The sequence below is a fragment of the Eulemur rufifrons genome, chromosome 2 (genome assembly GCF_041146395.1).
Source record: "Eulemur rufifrons isolate Redbay chromosome 2, OSU_ERuf_1, whole genome shotgun sequence".
Lineage (NCBI taxonomy): Eukaryota > Metazoa > Chordata > Mammalia > Primates > Lemuridae > Eulemur > Eulemur rufifrons.
The window spans coordinates 35,240,846-35,263,830 of NC_090984.1; the positions used below are offsets into that span (position 1 = coordinate 35,240,846).

The 22,985-nt window shown below is 38.5% G+C and overlaps 1 protein-coding gene and 1 pseudogene across 1 annotated transcript in view; both read right to left on the reverse strand.

Moving 5' to 3' along the window:
* Positions 1 to 672: 672 nt before the first annotated feature.
* FAM81A (family with sequence similarity 81 member A) overlaps positions 673 to 22,985 on the reverse strand; it is a 65,123-nt gene continuing 42,810 nt past the window's right edge. The window contains exons 5-9 of the mRNA XM_069459307.1: positions 13,889 to 14,018; positions 12,273 to 12,379; positions 8,570 to 8,705; positions 6,683 to 6,878; positions 673 to 2,985 (exon numbers count right to left, since the gene is read on the reverse strand). Of these exons, the coding sequence (XP_069315408.1) occupies positions 2,861 to 2,985; positions 6,683 to 6,878; positions 8,570 to 8,705; positions 12,273 to 12,379; positions 13,889 to 14,018 (694 nt within the window). The 3' untranslated portion in view covers positions 673 to 2,860. The remainder of the gene's footprint in view (positions 2,986 to 6,682; positions 6,879 to 8,569; positions 8,706 to 12,272; positions 12,380 to 13,888; positions 14,019 to 22,985) is intronic.
* On the reverse strand, positions 21,075 to 21,194 carry LOC138381039 (U6 spliceosomal RNA; annotated as a pseudogene).

The window sequence follows — 22,985 nt, forward strand, 5'->3', positions numbered from 1 at the left end:
TCCTGCAGTCCTGTGGCACCAACTGACCCCACCTCCCATGCCTCCATCGATACAAACAGAGGATGACATCTGACCCAAGCGAAGCTATTAATAATAGTAAGATTGCCTCTTTAGGCATTTGGAATTGGGGCATTAAAAAGCCAGGGTAGTCAGAAGGCAGAACGTTAAGCTCATATAGAGATGGGGCTGGAGCACGTCAGAGTTATGTGGGGAGGCGGGATGTGTCCTCAGAGGTAGTGCAGTGCGCTAGTCAAGCAGCCAGACTGTGGAAGGAGGCCGCCCAGTTTGAATCCTGGTTCCCACTTATTAGCTGTAGGATTTGGGGCAAGTTGCTTACGTTTTCTCATCTGTAAAATGGGGAAACAGACAGTATTTACCACACACCAGGGGTGTGGCACAGGCACATAGCACACACTCAGGAATGGCCACCAGCATTATTCCAGAAGCGACAGGCAGCAGAGAAGCCCCCACCACCCAGGAAACCCGCAGACAGAGCAGCCCCCGATGACGTTCCAGTTCTCAGAGCGCCTGCCAGGACTTCAGCACTTTATTTCAGCCATCAAAGGGTTTCCATGGAAACCAAAGAGAAATATTTCCTATGGCATTTTACCTAGTTAACTTGTCACCTCAACACTAAAAGACTTTTAAATTTAAAAATCATACACCACATTATTTTTTGGAAATTTTATTCGTTTTATTGCAAATTTCTGGTAAAGGAAAGAACATGGAAGCTGATTCTCATTTAAACTTTGGTGAGAAGAGCACTGCAGTGGCTGGCGGCTCCCCACCTTGGCTGCACACTGAAATGCCCAGGGCCTCTGACACATACTGATGCCCGCCACCTGCTGCCCAGAGGTTCTGACTTCATGGGTCTGGGGGGCAGATGGGCATCAACAGCTTCGTCAACTCCTCCAGGTGATTCCGACGTGCAGCCAAGGTGGAGAACCCCTATGGTCGCTCATGGCAGGGGGCTGCCAACGTCAGAAGCGCCTGGGAAAAGTTCAGCTGACAGCTGAGTGTCACCTGCTTACATCACCGCCCCCACCTGGCCAGAGTCCAGCTAGTGTCCCCTTCCCCACCGTCCCAGGTGTCAGATGTGCTGATTCTTCCCCCTCAGAGACCCCAGAGGAGAGAGATGCCGGAGGGGATGTGGCTCTCTGTGCCGTGGCTTGTGCTTAAACGTGAAGAACTACACGAAATGTGGTTACTCTATCTCGAAAAGAAATTCGCTTTCTGATTGCAAGAGTATGAACCTCTCTTTTCTTGGTTAAGTGGAAATGTGTGACAAAATAAGAAAATATGTGTTGGATGACATATTCCTTATATAACCTCTCACGTCCAAATTTAAAAAAAAAAAAATTTCACAAGCCATTGAGAGTAAAATATTATGTACTGCAGCAGCATGTTTTATATGGGCAAACAGTAATAGCCAGTTAGGTATTTCATTTACGATTTATTCTAAAAATAGAAAATGCTTTTATTTTCCTGAGTCCTTGACAAACAAAAGAAAAAGAATTTTATTTTATTTTAAAAGTATTCCTGTGTTTCTTTTTCCTGGGGCACCCTCACAGTTTAGAACGGTGTGTCTCACTGTCAGTTTTTACATACACAGGTGAACAGACATCACTGGTGCCAGTTTTCAAAGACTAATCAGATATGGCGATTGAAAATAAAACACCCATCATCTACACAGTTGCTCAAGAGGAAAGTTTCTTGACAAGTGTTATAAATGCAATATCGATTTGATTCTTTGTCCATACAAAAGTATGAATTTCTATTCCATTAGTAAGACTGAATGATTAATGCCTTAACAGTGATAAAATTTTTAGGACATTTAAAAAATACAGAGGATCCCATTTTTACATCATAATCCTGATGAATTATCATGCCTTCTATTTTGTCTTCATAACTTGTATAGGGTACAGTGCATTGACATGATAAAACCAAGGCACAAGAATACAGTTACAAGAAGTGTATATAAACTTGAGCACTTTGTGCCAATTTTGGAAACATTTAGAGAGATCGTGAAGTCTGAAAAATTATCACATTATATCATGATTAATGAACAATTAATTGTGCAGTAAATAGACTATTAACCACCATTCCATTATTAAATATATGGCTATCACTATACAGGCAGTGGATAATTCAAAAGTAGTTTTAAATATTAAAACCGGTATATCTAGGTGGTTGCTGTAGATATTGTGCCTTGCATTATCTAGATAAGTTTCCGTTGACTTTGCAATCTATATGGCAGTTATCAATTTTTAAACTATGTCCATTACATAAATGGTGGGGTTTCTTCCAAATGTTAAATCCTTTCCCCTTACAAAAGACAGCAGATTTACAGGAAGATAACCAATATAAGAAATGCATAGACAACAACAATCAAATCCAAATATGGACTCAAAGGTTGAATTCTAGCCTATCGGGACATTCTCTTAATTTAGGGTGAGGAGCAACACATTCCTGGGACAGCTCATTAGTTTCTTAATTAAAAATCACCATGACATTTTTCAAAATAGTGAACAGTCTTGGCTAAGAGCATCAAGCATTGAAGAAAAATTAAGTCTTTTCATTCATAAAATGAAGAAGATAAAAGCCTTTCAAAATCCAGGGGGGATAATTCCATTGAATTTAGAGAAGTGAAATAAAGTGGTAAAAATTGTACTTAATACTTTTAAAGAAAAGAGTGTTTTCAAGACTCAAGGTAAACATTTAGACCCACGAAAACACATTTCTTGGCACATGCACGCCGTGGATGGAACAACCCTGAATGCAGCAATGGCCTGGCTACAGAGGTATCTAGCTCCAAGCCCCACTGGCAAAACCGTCTCTCAGGTCCTTGTCCCAACTCCCTTCACACAGGAGCTTCCGGCTTCTGCATTTGTTGGATTTGCTTCTGTAGCTGGTCCTTGTCCAGCTTCATCTTGGCTTCAAGAACTTGCCTGAGGGATCCTATGCTTTCATAGATGGCTGTAAACCCTTTAAGAAGAAGTAAATTTCACAGGAGTTAACATTTTTTAAAAATTCTATATCAAATTCCATAGCATATAGTATTATTAGTTGATTCTTGCAAAAATTATTAATAGATGCTAAAGCCCCTGGGGTAAACATTTGATGGGAAACAAGTTCCATGGTATCTCCCTAGAGATTACTTTTTAATTACAAAGAGGGAAAAGAAACTATTACAATGGAGAAATCTGGCATATAACACTTTAACCAAGTGCTCAAAGCTAACATCACCAATACTGGGAAAAACCAACACTGTGTACCTCCTGATAAGATACCCTAGGTAGGATACAACATCACTTCTGGGGCACTTCTGTCCAAAACACACAACCTGAATCATATATCAACAGGAAGCAAACAACACCAAACTGAAGGGCATTCTGCAAAATACTGGCCAGGATTATTTAAAAATGTCAAGATCACAGAGGAATTGATCCAAAGTAAAAGAGACTACACAAACATGATAACTATGATGTGTGATTCTGGATTAGAACCTCAATGGCCAACAGGTATATAAAAAGGTGCTGAACATCACTAATCATCATGGAAAGGCAAATCAAAACCGCAGTGAGTAATCACCTCACCCCTGTTAGAATGGATTTTTATCAAAAAGAGGAAAGATAACAAGTGTTGGTGAGGGTATGAAGAAAAGGGAGCCATTGTACACTGTTGGTCGGAATGTAGGATGGTGCAGCCATTGTGGAAAACAGGACAGAGGTCCCTAAAGAAATTATAAATGGAGCTATCATATGACCCTAAAGAAATTATAAATGGAACTATCAATCCCACTGCTGAGTATATACCCAAAGGAAATGAAATCACCACCTGGTAAAGGTAGCTTCACTCCCATGTTTACTGCATTATTTACAATAGCCAAGATATGAAAAAAACAGTGTCTATCAATGGATGAATGGATAAAAAAATTGTGATGTGTGTATATGTATATATAGAATGAATATTATTCAGCCTGACAAAAGAAGGAAATACTGCCATTTGCCACAACATGGATGGACCTGGAGGACATAATGCTAAGTGAAATAAGCCAGACACAGAAAGAAAAATACTGCATGATCTCATATGTGGAATCTAAAAAAAAAAAAAGAGAGAGAGAGAGAGACAAAAGAAAGTCAAATACACAAAGATAGAGACGAAAATGGTGATTACCAGAGATGCAGGGGGAGAGGAGGAAATGGGCGATGTAGGTCACAGGATACAAACTGCAGATATGTAGGATGAGTAAGTCTAGACATCTAATGTACAACATGAGGACCACAGCCAATAACATTGTATTGAACTGGGGACTTTTGCTAAAAGAGTAGATTTTAGGTGCTCTTTCCACACACCCACAAAAAAGGGTAACTATGTAAGATTATGGATATGTTGATTTGCTTGAATATAGTAACCATTTCACTATGTATATGTATATCAGAACATCTTGTTGTATACCTTAAATATATATAATAAAATTTTTTAATTTAAAAAAAAAAAGAAAGAAAGAACCTGGACTGGAGAAGATTTGCTCTAAAGGAAACAATGGCAAAAGCTGAGATTTAAATACTGAAAACCATTTCACTGAGTTACATTGTACATTGTAGTTATTTAAGGGAATACCTTTGTCCTTAGGGTATATACACTGAAACAATAAAGGGGTAAAAAAGGCATCATGACTTCTACAACTTCTAAATGATTCAGACAAAAAAAATTATATTCATATATGCACAGACATTAAGCATATTTCTAAAATATTAACAATTGGTGAATCTAGGATATATAGAGTTTTTGGACTAATTTTTTTACAGATTTTCTAAATTGGAAATTATTTCAAATAAAAAGTTAAAAAAAGAAACAAATTCCCATCAAAAAAGGAGTTCAGGCTGGCCGCAGTGGCTCCTGCCTGAAATCCCAGCACTTGGGAAAGCTGAGGCAGACGATCTCTGGAAGCTAGGGGTCCAAGACTAGCCTGGGCAACATAGCAAGACCCCGTCTCTAATAGCATAAGAAAAAATTGGCCCACACCTGTAGTCCCAGCTACTTGGGAGGTTGAGGTGGGAGGATCTCTTGAGCCCAGGAGTTCAAGGCTGCAGTGAGCTATGATTGCACCACTGCACTCCAGCCTGGGGGACAGACTGAGATCCCATCTTTGAAAAAAAATAAATTTTAAAAAGGAATTCATATTATTCTGTATTCCTATTAGTTTTTAAGTTAAATTTTTAAAAGAAAAGTCTTATCTTCATTAGTAAATTTAAAATTTTCACTCAAAAAATTTTCTTCATGCAATAATCCATAAAAAATATAAACATTATTCATTAAAAATAATGTTCTGGGGGTCGCAAATGAAATAATAAAAAAAAATAAATAAAAAATAAAAATAATGTTCTTACTGACATGGACAGATACAACATACTACTAAATAAAAACATCATGCAGAACATGAACTTTTCTTTGGAAAAGCACATAAATATCCTACATATATAGAAAGATATACATAAAAGTGACCTCTGAGTGAGAGAAGTTGTATTTTAAAAAATATTTTACACTTTATGATTTTCCATTAAGAAATGTATTGTTTTTATAATAAAAAATAGTTTTAGTTTTAATTTTCAAAAGGCTCATATGCCATTTCTCATTAGGTACTAAATATTAACAACCCCAGTGGTGTGTTGAATAGATAAATTAATTCAGGAAATGATGCAAAGTTAAACATTGATGAAATAGTCAAATACCATATTCTCATAGCCCAAAAGACTGAGAAAGAAAACTCATTTTTATCTTTACAAGTTCTCCAATTCATAAACTTAATGGTAGCTTCTACTTAAATAAAATAATAAACTTCTGGTAGTAACAACAAAATTATCCTTGGGATAACTAGCTACTTTTATTTCCATGTGGTCAAAACAGAATAATTCCACAGAAGAAAATTCATGGAATCACATAATTGGAAGGAGCTGGGAAATAATGTAGTCATGCTATTCACACCACAAGACTGTCTCCTCCTTCTTGACCACGATCAACCAGCCTCCACTTGAATACTTTCAGTAACAAAGAATTTTCAAGCTCACAAAGCTACCAGTATCTTACAGGAACCGTTAATTGTAAGATACTTGGGCCTCGTATTGAGTTAAATCTTTGTCTTCCAGTAACTTCCACTTATTGGTCCCAGTTCTGTATTCCTGAGTTCAAAGTGTAAATCGAATCCCTCCTTTGTATGACAGCACTCAGAACTTCAAATCAGCTCTAATGTTTTCCTCTAAACAAGTGTGAATTAATGGGCCTTGCTGACTTCTGAGCAAAGGCCAATCATTCATTGCCAGGGTGGTACTGGATACTGCTAGCAGTATAAAATAAGCCCTCAAAAGCCTCTCAAAGATATGTGCTTACTTCTGAGACATGCTGACCTTGGCTATGCACCAACAAGAATCTGCAGATAGTACTAAAATTGCTCAGTTGCAAGCTGAGCAATTGTAGTTTTGTTTGCCCGTGCCTCATGGCGGCTCTGTATATGGTTGACATTCACACAGCATTTCAGTTCTATGCAGCACAGCTACTTAGAAAATCAACTAAGGGCATTTCACTGTTACCATCATTAGCCAGGTTCACAGGTCGCTGCAGGGCAATACTAATCAATAGGCTTTTAGATCCAATAGAAAATAAGCCATTGGTTTCGTCCTACCGGCATTAATTTCTGCTTTCATTTCCTTTAGGCTCTGGTTCATCTGCAGCTCCAGCTTGGTGATGCGCCCGTGTATCTTCTCCTCGTCCTGCTTTGTCCTCTGCCCCTCACTAGGCTTCCTTTGACCCTCTTCTATTTTGTCCAGTCTGGCTGACATGTGGCTGAGCTTCTTCTCCATGTCCCTTTCACTGGCTCCCTGAGACCCACAATAAGAAGTGCACTTGATTATTCCAAAAGGAAAGTCTGCACGGTGTGCGCATCAGCCATAATAAATAACATCACTTAACAACAACCTGCAGGGAACAGAATGGCAATGGCTGCTTGTTGCCGAGCCTGATATCCATTCTCCATTTCTTCCTTAACAGAGCCCAAATTTTCAGCTGGGTACAAGGTCGTCCAGAATAAAGACTACATTTTCCACTGAATTCTCCATGTGATTACGTTCTAGCCAAGGAGATGGAAGCACAAGTATGTGGCAGCTTCCAGGAAAAGTTAAAAGGTAGCTAATATCCTTACTCCTTCCTTCTTCCTTCTGTCCCTGGAATTCAGACATAATGGCTGGAATTCTAGCAGCCATTCGAATTATGAGGACTTGGGTTACTCTCTAGGACTGGCGAAAAGTTAAACTAGAAGGCTCCTGGGTCACTGAGGACTGACAAGCCATCATATCACTCTTATATTGCCCATACTCAGACTTCTTTTATGTGAAATAGAAATAAGCTTCTATTTTAGTAAAGCCACCATTATTCTGGGGTTTACTATTAGTTATTAAACCAATCCACGTGTAAAAATAAACAGTGATCCAAAGACCCAGAATAATTAGTACAAATGTGTTAGCAGAGATCTAAGTAAATCAGTAGATCTGGTGAAAATAGGGGAAAATATTTTTAAAAAATTTAAATATTAAAATATTTGGAATATTAAATATGTTCTTCCTTTTCCTTTCCACCATGCTCGGTTTTTAGCGATTCTGTGTAGCAGGCAAGCTTTGGAGGCCAGGACTACAAATAGCAAGCTGTGAGTGGGATAGGGCATGGCAGAGCTCTCCTCACGGTTCTCACTGCACAGTGTGCGACTCGATAGCTCCACATCTGGAGAGAGCAGAGTCAGAGATGCAAACTGCACCAGTCACTTCGGCCTCAATCATCAAAGTCCAACAGCAGGAAGCAGTGCCAGAGAAGAGAAGGGAATGGGAAATGGTCACACTAAATAACCAAAACCAACAAAAATTTGCTTGCCAAGTACTGGTTTGAGCGTCTACTGATTTTGAAGACTAAATAAGCAAGGCTTTCTTGATATGGTTTTTGAGCAGGTCTACAAACCTTAATTCTGGGACAGACTGGGGTAAAAGGAGAAGGAAGATGAAAAAGAAAGTAGTGGATTGTGTTTATATGTGGCGCTGTGCTACTGCACACTGCCGCTACAGCGGAATGGCGGGGTCTGGGGGGAGAAATCTATTCAGCACCAGTGAAAAGCAAAACCAGATCACGAAATTAAAACAAACCGGGATAAAGTTGGTAACTGTTAGTTTTGTTTGTCTGTTTGTTTAATCAAAATGGTCCCTAGACTTTAAATAACTGTTAGTTTTATTTAGAAATGGAGACGGACAATTTGGATCGTTCAGATCTTGACTTAAATTCTTCTTAACTGAAAATACTGAAATTTTCTACTTGGTCTGTGTTAACCAAAACAGGTCAAAGTGCTCCATCTCTTTAAGAAGAATACAAAGAATCAATAATGAACTACGGAAATGGATTCTAAGGCAAAGAAACAACTGACCAGCTTTAGGTGGTACCAACTAAATCAGTGATAAGTTACCAGGTATTATTCAAACATAGGTCCCCACTGAATAACTTTACCAAATTATTACTAAACATCAATACCTACACTGTTTTCCTTAACAACCAAGGAAAGCTGATCAATTTTCTGTAAAAGTTCTTTTTCTATCCGTTCTTGTTCTTGTTGCAACCAACTTCGTGCTGATAAAATCTGGTTACTGAGTTCCTCAACTGTACCTTTAAACCTAAAAAAAGAAAATTAGCAAGTTAGATGTAAAACAATTTCCTAATGACATCAAACAACCTCAATTCTCAACTCTCAGATTTCTGGTAAGTATGCCGGCATTAAACTCAGCTCAATTAGGATTACATGCTTACCCTTTCTTAGTACTGCGCTTAGCGCTAAGTTGGGAAGGGGGAAAGGCAGGAGGACACAACAGAAAAGCACCTGATGATGACTCCTAGCCACGAGGAGCAGGCAGTGTAGGCACTGAGGTGACACACGGTGACACAGAGCTGTGCCAGGCACTACCTCTACAGTTCCAGGGATCCACCGTGTATCCCATCGCCTCTTCAAGGTTCCCCTCCTTCCTCGCCTCTTCTTCCCTGTCCTTTCTGTCTCCCAGGACTGGAGCCTGGCTCCCTTTCCCGCTAATGTCCCCCAAATTGCTCTTGCCCCATATGGATATTACCTAATTTAAGTCAAAAGGAAAATTGAAAGGAAAAAAAAAAAAAAACATCTCCTAACCTTCTAGTCCTCTAGTTCTCTCCCTTTCCAAATTCCTTTTATTAATAGTAACTGCCCATATATGCTACTTCCCTTTATTACTTTTTTCTAATTTTTATTATGATATGTAATAAAAGCACAGAAGGATATGTCATGTGATTTAATTAATGATAACATGAACATCCAATTGTAGTAGAGCCACTACTTGTCCTGCAATGTCTGTTCTCCCCTAAGAAGAAGCCCTTGAATGTCAGCACATGGCTGTCTAGCCAGAGATCACACTTCTCAGCCTCCCTTGCAGTGAGGTGTGGCCACACGAGTAAGTAGGGCCCTGGGATGCACGTAGAAGTGATAAGCATGATTTTCTTTAAAAACAATGCTGCTGCCATGGACTCTCTCCCTGACCCAGCAGGCTGGGAAGAAGCAAGGACTGGAGCCACAGAGAAACCAAACTGAGTTGTGGGTGCTGCCCCGCCTGCTCTGGATCACTGCTCTCTCCACTGTTACGTGACAGCCACAGCACTGCAGCTAACCTGTACCCTAACTAACACAACCATGTACCGCCACCCCCCCCCCCCCGCCTGCTTAAGACTTCTAAGGTCCTGAGTGTACTCCCCAATCACCCCACGCCCCTAGATGTAACCATTAACTGGAATTTACCATCTTTATATTTTATTCTATTGGTTTAGATCCTAAAACAACATATTTTTCAGCATTGCATATTTAAAATTTTTACCTAAATGGGACAATAATACAGTGTGAGTTTCTACAACTTCTTTTTTCACCCAACACTGTATCTGTGGGATTCATCCATGCTGATGGGTATAGCTGTAGCTAATTCATTTTCATTGCTGAGTAATATTCCATTTTACAAATATACTACAGTTTATCCATTCTTCTGTTGATGGATATTTGTTTTGGTTTGTTTTATCAATCTTTGCTATTACACATAATGGTGTTATGAAAATACTGACACATAGCTCCTGATTCACATCCACAAGAATTTCTTTAGGGTATAAACATGTGCACCTTTACCAGAAAACACCAGCTTGTTTTCCAGGGTAGCTGTATTACCTCACACTTTACTCAATGGTACAAAGCGGTCTTGTTCTCCACATCCTTGCCAACACTTTTGCATTTTTGGCCTTTGGACTTTTTCTAACATTTGGAAATTGCATACTCTAATTTTATTCTTTTAGAATAGAAATTTTAATATACACATTTAATCTATCAAAGTCTAAATTTATTCAATATCTGTAATTTGATCCTAAAAATCTCCTTAGCACACTTTAATTTCAGAAACCTTCTTCCTAATTTATATGTTGTTATAAGTTGATATTTTGGTTGCACAGTGTTTTGACACTGTACAAATTAGACCTTAATATTATGGTTCATTTAGTTTTCCCATGTTCATCATATTCTTGGCTCATCCTTTCTTCTTTTATCTCAGACTTTTGTTTTGTATTATTTTCTTTTTACCCAAAAGCTATCTTTTAAAAATTCCTTTAGTGAAGGTTCATTAGTAAACTCTGAGTTTTTGTTTGCCTGAAAGACCTTTATTTTGTCACTGGGCTGACAATCATTCTGTCTCAGCACTTGAAGGTATTAGACCAGCTTCCTCCAGCCTCCGTTAATACAGCCGAGAAACCAGCATTGGTTTCTCTCTCTGTCTTAGGATCTTCTATGTTCGGTGTTCTGCAGTTTTACTCTGATGTATCCAGTCTTGGTTTTTTACTTATTCCACTAGAATGCATTTGGCTGTCTCAATTCAAGATTTCTCTATCATCAGTTCTGTATAATTATCTGCCATCATCTCTTTAGATATTGTTTCTCCTCTGTTTTCTCTATCGTCTCCTCACAGAATTCTGGTTAGGCACGGGCTGGGCCTTCTCACTCTATCCCCTTATATCTGCTTTCTATTGCTCTCATGAAACCCACCCTGCAAACACTGGCCCCCCCTGTCTCCAGCCGCCTGCGTCCCACCACTTCACCTTTACCGCCCGTTCTGGCCACCCACGCTGCCTTTCATTTCTTGCGTGCCACGTTCCTCCCACGACAGGCTACCCGGTTTCACGTATCCTCACCCTACTCTGTGTGGTAAAGCCCGTTCCTTCTTCAGCTCTGCCCTCAAACATCCCTTCCTCAGGAGGGCCCCACAGCCCGGCCTCTGCTACTCTCATAGCAAACGATATTAGTTTCCTGTGGCTGCTCTGAGAAATGTCCACAAACTTGGGGGCATAAAACAACACAGATTTATTCTCTTACAGTTCTGGAAGCTAGAAGTCCACGACAAGGTGTCACTGGGGTAAAGTCAAGGTGTCTGCAGGGGTGGCTCCTTTTGCAGGCTCTGAGGGGAGAACCGTTTCCTTGCCTTTTGCAGGTTCTAGTGGCCACGTGTGCTCCCTGGCTCGTAACCCCTCCCTCCATCTCCAAAGCGGGTCACTCCAGTCTCGCTCCCACTGTCACATGGCCTCCTCTCTGGTCTCTGACCCTCCTGCCTCCCTCTAGTGAGTATGTCAGGCTCACTCAGTTAACCCAGAGTAACCTACCATTTTTAAATCGCTAACGTAACCACATCTACAAAGTCCCTTTTTACATATTACATATGTAATAAGGTTACATATTCACCAGTTCCAGGGATCAGGACACGGAGATATTTGGTGGGCCTTTATTCAGCTTACCACAACGATACACCTTTCCTTCAAAGTCCTATCGCCACTAGTAAGAATATAGCATATGCTTATTTAAGTCATTGGTTGATTAATGGTCCTCAGCTCCATAGACTGTCAACCCCACAAGGATAAGAACGGAATCCGGTTTTTGTTCATTCCTCGTTCCTCAGCTCTCTGGCCAGAACTCAATCAGTATTTGTTGAATGAACACATGGATTATTATCCAACCCCTAAAAACAATAATTATGAAGGAAATGTGGCAACATGCTATGTGGAAACTTGCCCTTTTAACTTCCATTATTGTTTTTACTTTGTACAAGAAATAAAAACCAAGAGGAAAAAAATATATAATATCCCATAAACTCATAAAGAACTTCAACCAAAAAATTTTTTTTTATAAATTGAGGACTTACTTAGTGTCCAAAAGCTGAAGCTGGTGGTTACTGTCTCTGTGGGACATCTTCAGTTTGGTGCTTTGCTCTGAGATTGACAAGTCCACTCTGTTCAGAAGCTGAGAAATCTGAAAAAGAAACCTTGCTTATAAATATCACCTCTAACCTCTTCAGATGTAAATTCAGAAAACATTTAGGAAGCCATTTTCTCGTCAATGGCATTAAGAGTCAATCAAATTTAGTAAATTCACTTAGGAGTTCACCTCGTCTTTCCACCTCCATTTTCTTTCTTACGCACCTATCAAAAATAAAGACCGGTAGCACTGCCAAAATAGTCATCATGCACCAGCCTTTAACTTTACAGTTCGCTGAGGAGCAAGTCCAACTCCTGTCCAGGGCCACTACTTCTACCAGCTGGCATGAAATACAGTCAACTTTACCTTGGGATTTTTATCATCAATGTGGCTGCTAGTCACAGAAAATGGAATTTTTTTTGTTTACAAAATTCATTAAGGTCCCAGGTTTACCTCCGTATCAAGTCAGGTCACCGGTAAATATAACTCGTGGACTATATCCCTTCTGCTCGCTTCTCCCACTACCTACCCATTTCCCTTGTCTTTTTACTAAAATTTAATGTTAAACTAGGCCTTTGTGAAATGTCTGCACTTTCTGCAAAATTTATGATGTTTAATGTTCCTTACTTAAAGATTCATGGTATCTGTCAGATCCAGAATAACGAAAAAGTATGCCTCTTTTGATGAATTTCTGTACCTATTTTCCTTGGCTTGGCTACCTACCACCGGGAAGCTTTAAGATTTCCTTACAATTTTCCAGTGCAATAATTCTACCTCACTCATTCTTCAAAAAAAAAAAAAAAGTATTGGACTTGTCTTTTTATTCTTTTTTCATATTTCACATAGTAGCTTCAGATCAAAATTGAAGGTAGTTAGGGTTTAAATATTTTTAATCCAATAAATTGACCAGATGCCCCTATTTTACTGGAACAGTCCTTCTTTAAACAAAGAAGAGCAAATATGACAGATACTATGGGAAATGTCTTAGAAGACAGGACCTACTATGGCAAAGTGCCCCAAAACCAAACTGTGAAATGCCAAGAGTTTTGTTTTGTGAAATTAATCCGTAAATTTCAAGGTCAAATACCCTCAGATCCATTAGCCAGCCAACCCTCCAGCTTTGTCCTACTTTTGTCCCACACACAGACTGTGTGAAGAGGAGGACACCATTGGTCCTAGTGAATACAGTAACTATCTCCTGAGCCAGAGATTAGGACGAGTGGCATGGAAAGCAATGCTTGGCCACTTACCTGTGCAAGAGATACTTTTGGAGATGGAATTTAGAATTTCTGGAATATATTAATTGTTTTAGGAACAACGGGAAAGAATCTTTACAATTAGGACTATACTGAAAAATCTTGGTGGTTTGGTCTCCAGGCTCATGAAGAGCTACTCCAGTCAAACAGAGAAGGAAGAAGTGAAAAAGAAAGAAGGTTTTATTTGCATAAACCCATGCATGCTGGGTGCCCCAGCTGGTTTCTCCTGTAAGAAATAATCAACACCATGTTATTCTTAGCTAAGAATAAATTACCTCTTTTAAAAGCTACCTGCAACAGGTCATACCTGTCCCTCTGCATCCTTGATTTTTGTTTCCAGGATAAGTTTGGCGGCTTGCTGTTCTTTGTTCAAGTGCTGGAGTCCCTCGTAGGTCGTTTTGTGCTCTGCGGAGAGCCTGGCTATGCTGGCGTCACATCTGTCCGGGCAAAGAACAAAGCTAATTCTTATTAAAGTTTAAAAACGTGCACAAAAGCTTCTTCACATACTATAAAATGCAAAACCTCACTCAAAGAAACCGCACTATCAATCATTCTTTTGAACAGAGGTTCAAATAGATTCAGAGAGCTGCCCTCATTATGGTTTTTAAGCTAAACCACAGGGATGTTACTTAATAAGGATAGAGCTGGAACCGCCAAGAAGCAAAGTCTTTACAATGCTCGCGAGTATGACACTGTATATGCAGTGAGAGCTCAATTACAAAGACCATGTCTGGTGTGCTGGGTGTGGTCTGCCTCTTCTCAGTACCACCCTGCCCTTGAAAGTTCGGGGCCTCCTTGGATTTGGGAAGCAACTTCTACCACATTTGAAAGTATCACTTCTAAACTTTTCCCGAACCACTGTACAGCTTTATGCTTCAAGTGATGTCCAGAGCAGGGAAGACTCTGCGCCTGGTCGAAGCTGTAGTAAAAGCTGCTCTGCCCCACGGGCCTTGCAACTTAGCAGATCCAATGGAGCCCAAGGTATCTGCAGCAGATAAGCTGTGTATGAAGCCTCTGTCAAGCCCTCATAGAAGAGTCACAGAAGGGACCCCTAGGAATTTAGAGCTAAGTAATACCCTGTTCTGAGACAATCACTCCTCCTTTGAGAAGAAACTGTTGGCTTGCTACTGGGCTCTAGCAGAGACTGAATGCCTAAGCATGGGACATTAGGTGACCCTAAACTCTGCGATCTGAGCTGTCCATCATGAAGATTATGCATAAAGGTGGGCATATGAGAAGCACTCCATCTTTGAGGGGAAGGGGATTATAGACATCAGACTGAGCAGGTTCTAAAGGCACAAGTAAGTTACAAGAGCCCAGACTCCCGTGGCATCTACTCCTGCTACTGTGCCAGCTCTGCTGAAACCCACACTTACGGGTTCTTCGAGAACCTATAGCTTCTCAGCCAGGCGCAGTGGGCCACACCTGTAGTCCCGGCTACTTGGGAGGCTGAGGCGGGAGAATTGCTTGAGCCTAGGAGCTCAAGGTCATCCTGGGCAACATAGCAAAACCTCATCCCTCAAAAAAAAAAAAAAAAAGAATAAATAAAAATTTAAAAATAAAAAAGACACTATGGCTGCTTGGCTGCTCGAAGAGTTCTTGGGAACCAGGTAGACTGAAGGAGAAAAAGTCAAGCCTGGCTCACAGACATTCAAGGGAAGTGGCTAATTGCAAGAGATTTGGGGGAGGTGGGGGGAATTGGAGGATTGGCGACCAGGAAAAGAGGTTATATAAATGGATCACTCATAACTGACAAAACAATTTTGCTTCTTGTGAATTCTCTTGATATCATAGGGGCTGAAGCGCCTAAACTATACGTCCCAGACTCCTTTGCCAGAAGGGGTCTGAGTTAGATTCCGCCAGTGAGAAGCTCTTACGCGAGACCTGGAAGGTAGAAGAGGAGGAGAAGCCCTGACTCTCCCCTTGGAGTGGCAAACTGCAGATGTGAGGCGTCCGGGCACATTCCTGCAAAGCGCTTATTTCTGTTCGGTAGGCAGCTAAGATTATCAACGGCTTCTTCCTGTGGTTCTTACATATAAACATTAAGATCATCTTATCAAGGTCTACATAAAACTCTATTGAGATTTTAGTTGTCATTTCGTTGATTCTAAAGATCAATTTGAGAGAATTGATAGTTTTAAAAATATTAAAGCTTCCTATCTTTGAATATAATCTCTATTTACTTCTGTTTTCTTGCTATATATTTAAATTTTTTTTTAAATTTTCCCTGTAGAAGTCTTGAACATATTTTGTTAGATTTATGCCTAGTTGCTTTATTTTCTCTATTTTATTTTAAATTGTATCTTCTTTTTAAGGACATTTTCTAGGCCAGGCACAGTGGCTCACACCTGTAATCCTAGCACTCTTAAAGGCCAAAGCAGGAGAATGACTTGAGCTCAGGAGTTTGAGTGACTTAAACGTAGGTTAAGGAAATTTTCTTACATTCCTAATATACTAGAGTCTTTATCATGAATAGGTATTGTACTTTCTTAAATGTTTTTGCATCTGTTCAAATAATCAGATGATTCTCTTTTAATCTGAAATGTAAATTCAGCAAGGTGGCTAGATAACTTAATATATAAAAGTCAGTTTCCTTTTGTAAACCAATAGTGAACAACTACAAAATAAACTCAATTTTTTTTTTTTTTTTTGAGATAGAGTCTCACTCTGTCATCCTGGCTAGAATGCAGTGGTGTCATTGTAGATCACTGCAACCTCAAACTCCTGGGCTCAAGGGATCCTCGCACCTCAGCCTCCCAGAGTGCTAGGATTTCAGGCGTGAGCCACCGTGCCCAGCCACAAACACCTCATAAAAGGCAGCCTCAGGGTTCTGACATAGCTGTGTGCGTGGATAAAGAGCTTTAGTTAAACAAGAATTTGCAATGAATCTGATCAGTCTTTTCATTTCATCATCGATGTTTTATATCACGATGAACCAATAATGTACTCATTACAAATCTTTCCTTTCCAGGTCTTTGGGCCAGTTATCTCCCAGGTACAGTTCCAGGTTATGGCCATCAGGTGGCAGAGTGACTCTATTCCTAGGCCATCTAATTAGTGATGGCAGGGAGATAGTCTAAAGTCCATCAACAGAGTCCCAAAGGTCTAACAACAGGCATGACTTGGGCACCATGCTTAAGCAGAACTTCTCTGACACCTTAAGACATAGTGGCATAGCACACCAAAGGCAGTAACATTTAAAACATTGCTTTGATTGCTTATTTTCCATATTATTGTAATTTTTGTATATATACATAATTATTGTACATATGCATCATTAAGCCCTTTAGAGCTGGCCGGGCATGGTGGTTCACACCTGTAATCCTAGCACTCTGGGAGGCCGAGGCGGGTGGATCGCTCGAGGTCAGGAGTTCGAGACCAGCCTGAGCAAGAGCAAGACCCTGTCTCTACTAAAAATAGAAAGAAATTATGTGAACAGCTAAAAATATATATAGAAAAAATTAGCCGGGCATGGTGGCGCATGCCTGTAGTCCCAGCTATTTGGGAGGCTGAGGCAGTAGGATTAGCTTCAGCCCAGAAGTTTGAGGTTGCTGTGAGCTAGGCTGATGCCATAGCACTCTAGCCCGGGCAACAGAGTGAGACTCTGTCTCAAAAAAAACAACAAAAAAAATTCAAGGTGCTAAAAGAAAAAAGCTATCAAGCAAAACTATCTTTCAAAAAATAAAGGCAAAATGAAGATGTCCCAGAAAAAACAAAAACTGAGAGAATTCATGCTAGAAGACCCACTCTACAAGAAATACCAAAGCAAATTCCTCAGGCTGAATGTAAATGCTCCAGATAGTGATTTGAATCTTCATGAAAGAACACAGAGCACTGGTGAGGTAATTATGTAATTATAAAAGGCAATATAAAAGAATATTTTGTCTCCTTTCTTAACTGATTAAAAAAGCAATTGTTGGCCGGGCGCGGTGGCTCACGCCTGTAATCCTAGCACTCTGGGAGGCCGAGGTGGGCGGATCGTTTGAGCTCAGGAGTTCAAGACCAGCCTGAGCAAGAGCGAGACCCCATCTCTACTAAAAGTAGAAAGAAATTATATGGACAGCTAAAAATATATAGATAAAAATTAGCCAGGCATGGTGGTGCATGCCTGTAGTCCCAGCTACTCGGGAGGCTGAGACAGGAGGATCGCTTGAGCTCAGGAGTTTGAGGTTGCTGTGAGCTAGGCTGATGCCACGGCACTCACTCTAGCCTGGGCAACAGAGTGAGATTCTGTCTCAAAAAAAAAAAAAAAAAAAAAGCAATTGTTTAAAGTCATATGTATATAACTGTATTTATTGTTGAGCCTATAACAGATGGAAATGTAATGTATTTGATAATATCACAAAGGAGGTAGGTGGGAGCAGAGCTGTATTGGGGCACAGAAATGACAACAGATGGTAACTTGAATCCACAGGAGCAAACAATGAAAACTAGAAAAGGTAGTTAAAAAGTAATATAAATATGTACTTGTTCTCCTTTCTTCTCTCAGTGTTTTTAAAAATTATAAAGTAATAATTATAACAATGTGTTATTGGGATTGTAACATATAGATATAATATATATAAGAGTAACAGCACAAAAAGGAGGGACAGTGAATGAAACTATATTGGAGTAATGTGTTTACGTCTCATGGAATTATGTTAGTATAAACCTGAAATGGATTATGATAAATTAAGCTGTAGATAATCACTACAGTAACCACTAAGAAAATAGCTCAAAACATAGTGAAAAATAATTAAAGGAATTAAAATGTTACAGAAGAAAATGTTACTTAATGCAAAAGAAAGCAGTAAATAAGGAATACAGAAACAAAAAAGACATAAAACATGGAAGAAACAAAAAGTAAAATGACATATCCAACTATATCCAATAATAATATCTATAGTAATAAATCCAACTATATCCAATAACAACATTAAAAAATCTAATCAAAAGGCAGAGGTTGTAAGACTGGATAAAAAAACAAGATGCAAATATATGTTGTCTATGGTAAACACACTTTAAATCCAAAGATACAAAGGTTGAAAGTAAAAGGTTGGAAAAAGATACATCACAAAAATTATAACCATAAGAAACTTGGAGTAGCTATACTAATATCAAACAAAATAGACTTTAAAACAAAAAGTTATTAGAGATAATGAGAGACATTTTATAATGATAAAAAGGTCAATTCATCAGGAACATATAACACTTATAAACATATATGACCTAACAAGAAGGCCCCAAAATATTATACATGAAACAAAAACTGACAGACTAGAAGGAAGAAATAGACTATTGAACAATAATTGTTGGAAACTTCAATACTACATTTTCTTTTTTTTTTTAAGACACAGGATCTCATTCTGTAAGCCAGGCTGGAGTGCAGTGGCAAGTGGTGTGATCATAGCTCACTGTAACCTCAAACACCTGGGCTTAGACAATCCTCCCACCTCAGCCTTCTGAGTAGCTGAGACTTGCAAGCACGCACCACCAGCCCATTGAATTTTTTTATATTTTGTAGAGACAGGGTCTTGCTATGTTGCCAGCCTTCTACTTTCAATAATGATTAGAACCATAAGCAGAATATCAAAAGCAAACAGAAGGCTTGAATAGCACTATATAACAACTAGACCTAGTAGACTTCTATAGAACATTCCACATAACACCACACAATACACATTCTTCTCAAGTGCATTGGAATATTCTCTGGGATAGATTATGTTTCAGGCCATAAAACAAGCCTAAATAAATTTTGAAAGGATCAGAATAGTACAAGTATGTTCTCTAATCACAATGGAGTGGAATTAGAAATCAAAACAGAAAGAAAGTTGAGAAATTCACCAATATATGGACATTAATAAACACAGCTCTAAAAAAAAAATCAATGAGTCAAAAAATTGGAAAATTAGAAAATACATTGAGATAAATGAAATTGAACACTCAACATACTGAAACTTATGGGATGCAGCTAAAGCAGTGCTTAGAGAGAATTTTATAGCTGTAAATGCCTACAATAAAGAAGAAAAAGGCTGGGTGCAGTGACTCACACCTATAATCCTAGCACTTTGGGAAGCTTAGGCAGGAGGATTGCTTGAGGCCAGGAGTTTAAGACCAGCCTGAGCAACATAGTGAGACCCCATCTCTACAAAAAAATAGAAAAATTAGCCGGGCATACTGGCATTTGCCTGTAGTCCCAGCTACTCAGGAGGCTGAAGCAGGAGGATCAGTTGAGCCCAGGAGTTTGAGGTTGCAATGGGCTATGATGACACCACTGCACTATAGCAACAGAGCAAGACCCTATCTTAAAAATAAATAAATGAAAAAAGAAAAAGACAAAAGAATTCAAATCAATAATCTAATATTCTACCTTAAGACACTGGAGAAATAAGAGCAAACAAAATCCTAAACAAGTAGAAAAAAGAATATAATAAAAATTAAAGTGAAAGTTAATGAAAGAATTGAAAAAAGAGAAAATCTATGAAACTAAGTGTTGGTTCTTTAAAGAGATCAACAAATTTGACAAACCTTTAGGAAGATTCAAATTGCTAAAATCAAAAATGAAAGAGGGGACATTACTACTGACCTTACAGAAATAAAAAGGATTATCATGGAATACTATGAACAATTATACGTCAACAAATTAGGTAAATCTATATGAAATGGACAAGATCCTACAAAGATATAAACTACCAAAACCGACTCAAGAAGAAATAGTAAATCTGAAAAGACCTAAAATAAATAGATACTGAATTAGTGACTTAAAAACTACCCCCAAAGAAAAGTCCAGGACCAGCAGCTTCATTGGTGAGTTCTACCAAACATTTAAAGAAGAATGAATACCAATTCTTCACATGCTCTTCTAAATAACAGAAAAGAATACTTCTTACCCCATTCCATAAAACTAGTATTATCATGATACCAAAACCAGACTAAGAAATCATACAAAAAGAAAACTAAAGACCAATATCTTTCATGATTATAGATGCAAAAATCCTCAACAAAATACTAGCAAACTGACCCAGCAATGTATAAAAAGGAGTATTACATATCATGACCAAGTGAGATTTATTTCAGGAATGCAAATTTTGTTTAACATCAGAAAAACAATTAATGTAATATACCATATCAATAGAAAAGGGACAAAAACCATGTGATCATCTCAAGAGATGGAGAAACAGCATTTGACACAATCCAATATCCTTCGTGATAAAAACAGCTAACAAATTAGAAGAGAAAGAAACTTCCTCAACTTGATAAAGAGCATATACAAAAATTCCACACCTACCACCATACTTAATGGTGAAAGACTGGGTGTTTTCCCTTAAAATCAGGAACAAGACAAGGATATCTACTTTCACCACTTCTATTCAACATCATACTGGAGGTTTTAGTCAGGGCGATTAGCCAAGACAATGAAATGAAAGTTATCCAGATTGGACAGTAAGAAGTAAAACTACCTCTATTTGCAGATGACATGATCTTTTTTTTTTTTCTTTTTTTAACTTTTTTTAAAAAATTTTATAATTTTTTATGGAAGGCTTTGCAAATTTGCATGTCATCCTTGCGTAGAGGCCATGCTAATCTTCTCTGTATCATTCCAATTTTAGTATATGTGCTGCCAAAGCAAGCACAACATGATCTTGTATATAGAAAATCCTAAAAAACAGAAAAATCCACTAAAAATTATTAGAAGTAATGAATGAGTTCAGCAAGGTTGCAGGATACAAGAATATACAAAAATCACCTGTACTTCTATACAGTGGCAAAGAAAAATCAAAAATGAAATTAAGGCCGGGCGCGGTGGCTCACGCCTGTAATCCTAGCACTCTGAGAGGCTGAGGCGGGTGGATTGCTCGAGGTCAGGAGTTCGAGACCAGCCTGAGCAAGAGTGAGACCCCGTCTCTACTAAAAATAGAAAGAAATTATCTGGCCAACTAAAATATACGTAGAAAAAAAAATTAGCCGGGCATGGTGGTGCATGCCTGTATTCCCAGCTACTCGGGAGGCTGAGGCAAGAGGATCACTTGAGCCCAGGAGTTTGAGGTTGCTGTGAGCTAGGCTGACGCCACAGCACTCACTCTAGCCAGGGCAACAAAGCAAGACTCTGTCTCAAAAAAAAAAAATGAAATTAAGAAAATAATCCCATTTACAATAGTATTAAAAAGAATAAAATACTAAGGAATAAATTTTAAGAAGAATAAAACTTATTCTGAAAACTGCAAAATATTGTCGAACGATATTAAAGGTGACTTAAATGGAAAGATACCCATATTCATGAATCGAAAGACTTAACATTCTTCAAATGGCAATATTCCTCATATAGATCTATAGATTCAACACAGTCCCTATCAACATTCCAACTGGCTTCTTTGCAGAAATGGACAAACTGTTATGGAAATACAAGGGACCCAGAATAGCTAAAACAATCTCGAAAAAGAAGAAAGTTGGAGGACTCACACTTCTCCATTTCAAAGCTTACCCAGAGCTGCAGTAATCAAGACAGTGTGGTACCAGCATGAGAACAGATGAATAGATCAATGGAATAGAATTGAGAGTCCATAAATAAACCTATACATCTATGGCCAAATGATTTTCAACTAGGGTGCCAAGACAATTCAAAGGGGAAAGAATAGACTTTTCAACAAATGATGCTGAGACAACTAGATATCCATGTGCAAAAGAATAAATTTGAAACCCTCCCTCAGACTATATAGAAAATATTAACTCAAAATAGATCAAAGACCTAAATGTAAGAGCTGAAACTATAAAACTTAGAAGAAAATATAGGCATAAATCTTTGTGACCTGGATTAGACAATAGTTTCTTAGCTATAATACCAAAAACATAAGCAACTAAAAAAATAGCTAAGTTAGACATAATTGAGATTAAAAATCTTTGTGTTTCAAAGAACACAATCAAGAAAGTAAAAATATAACCCTTATAATGGGGAAAAAAATTTCAAATCAGCTATCTCATAAGGGAATTGTATCTAGAATACATTTTTTAAAAACTCCTACATCTCAGTAATAAAAAGACAACCAATTTAAACATGGGCAAGGGATCCAAATAAACATTTCTCAAAAGACATACAAAATGACCAATAAACATATAAGTGAGTCATTATTAATGACATTAGTCATTAGGGGAATGCAAATCAAAACCATGAGATATCACTTCAAACTCACTAGGAGAGATATAATTAAATACAGGTAAGTGTTGGGGAGGATGGGAAGAAACTTAAACCCTTATACACTACTAGTAGCAATGCAAAATGGTGCAGCCACTTTGGAAAACAGTCTAGCTGTTCTGTTCCTCAAAAGGTTAAATATAGAGCTACCATATTACTCAACAATCCCACTCTAGGCACATATCCAAGAGAAATGAAAACATGACTACACAAAAACTTGACCAAAAAATTTCAA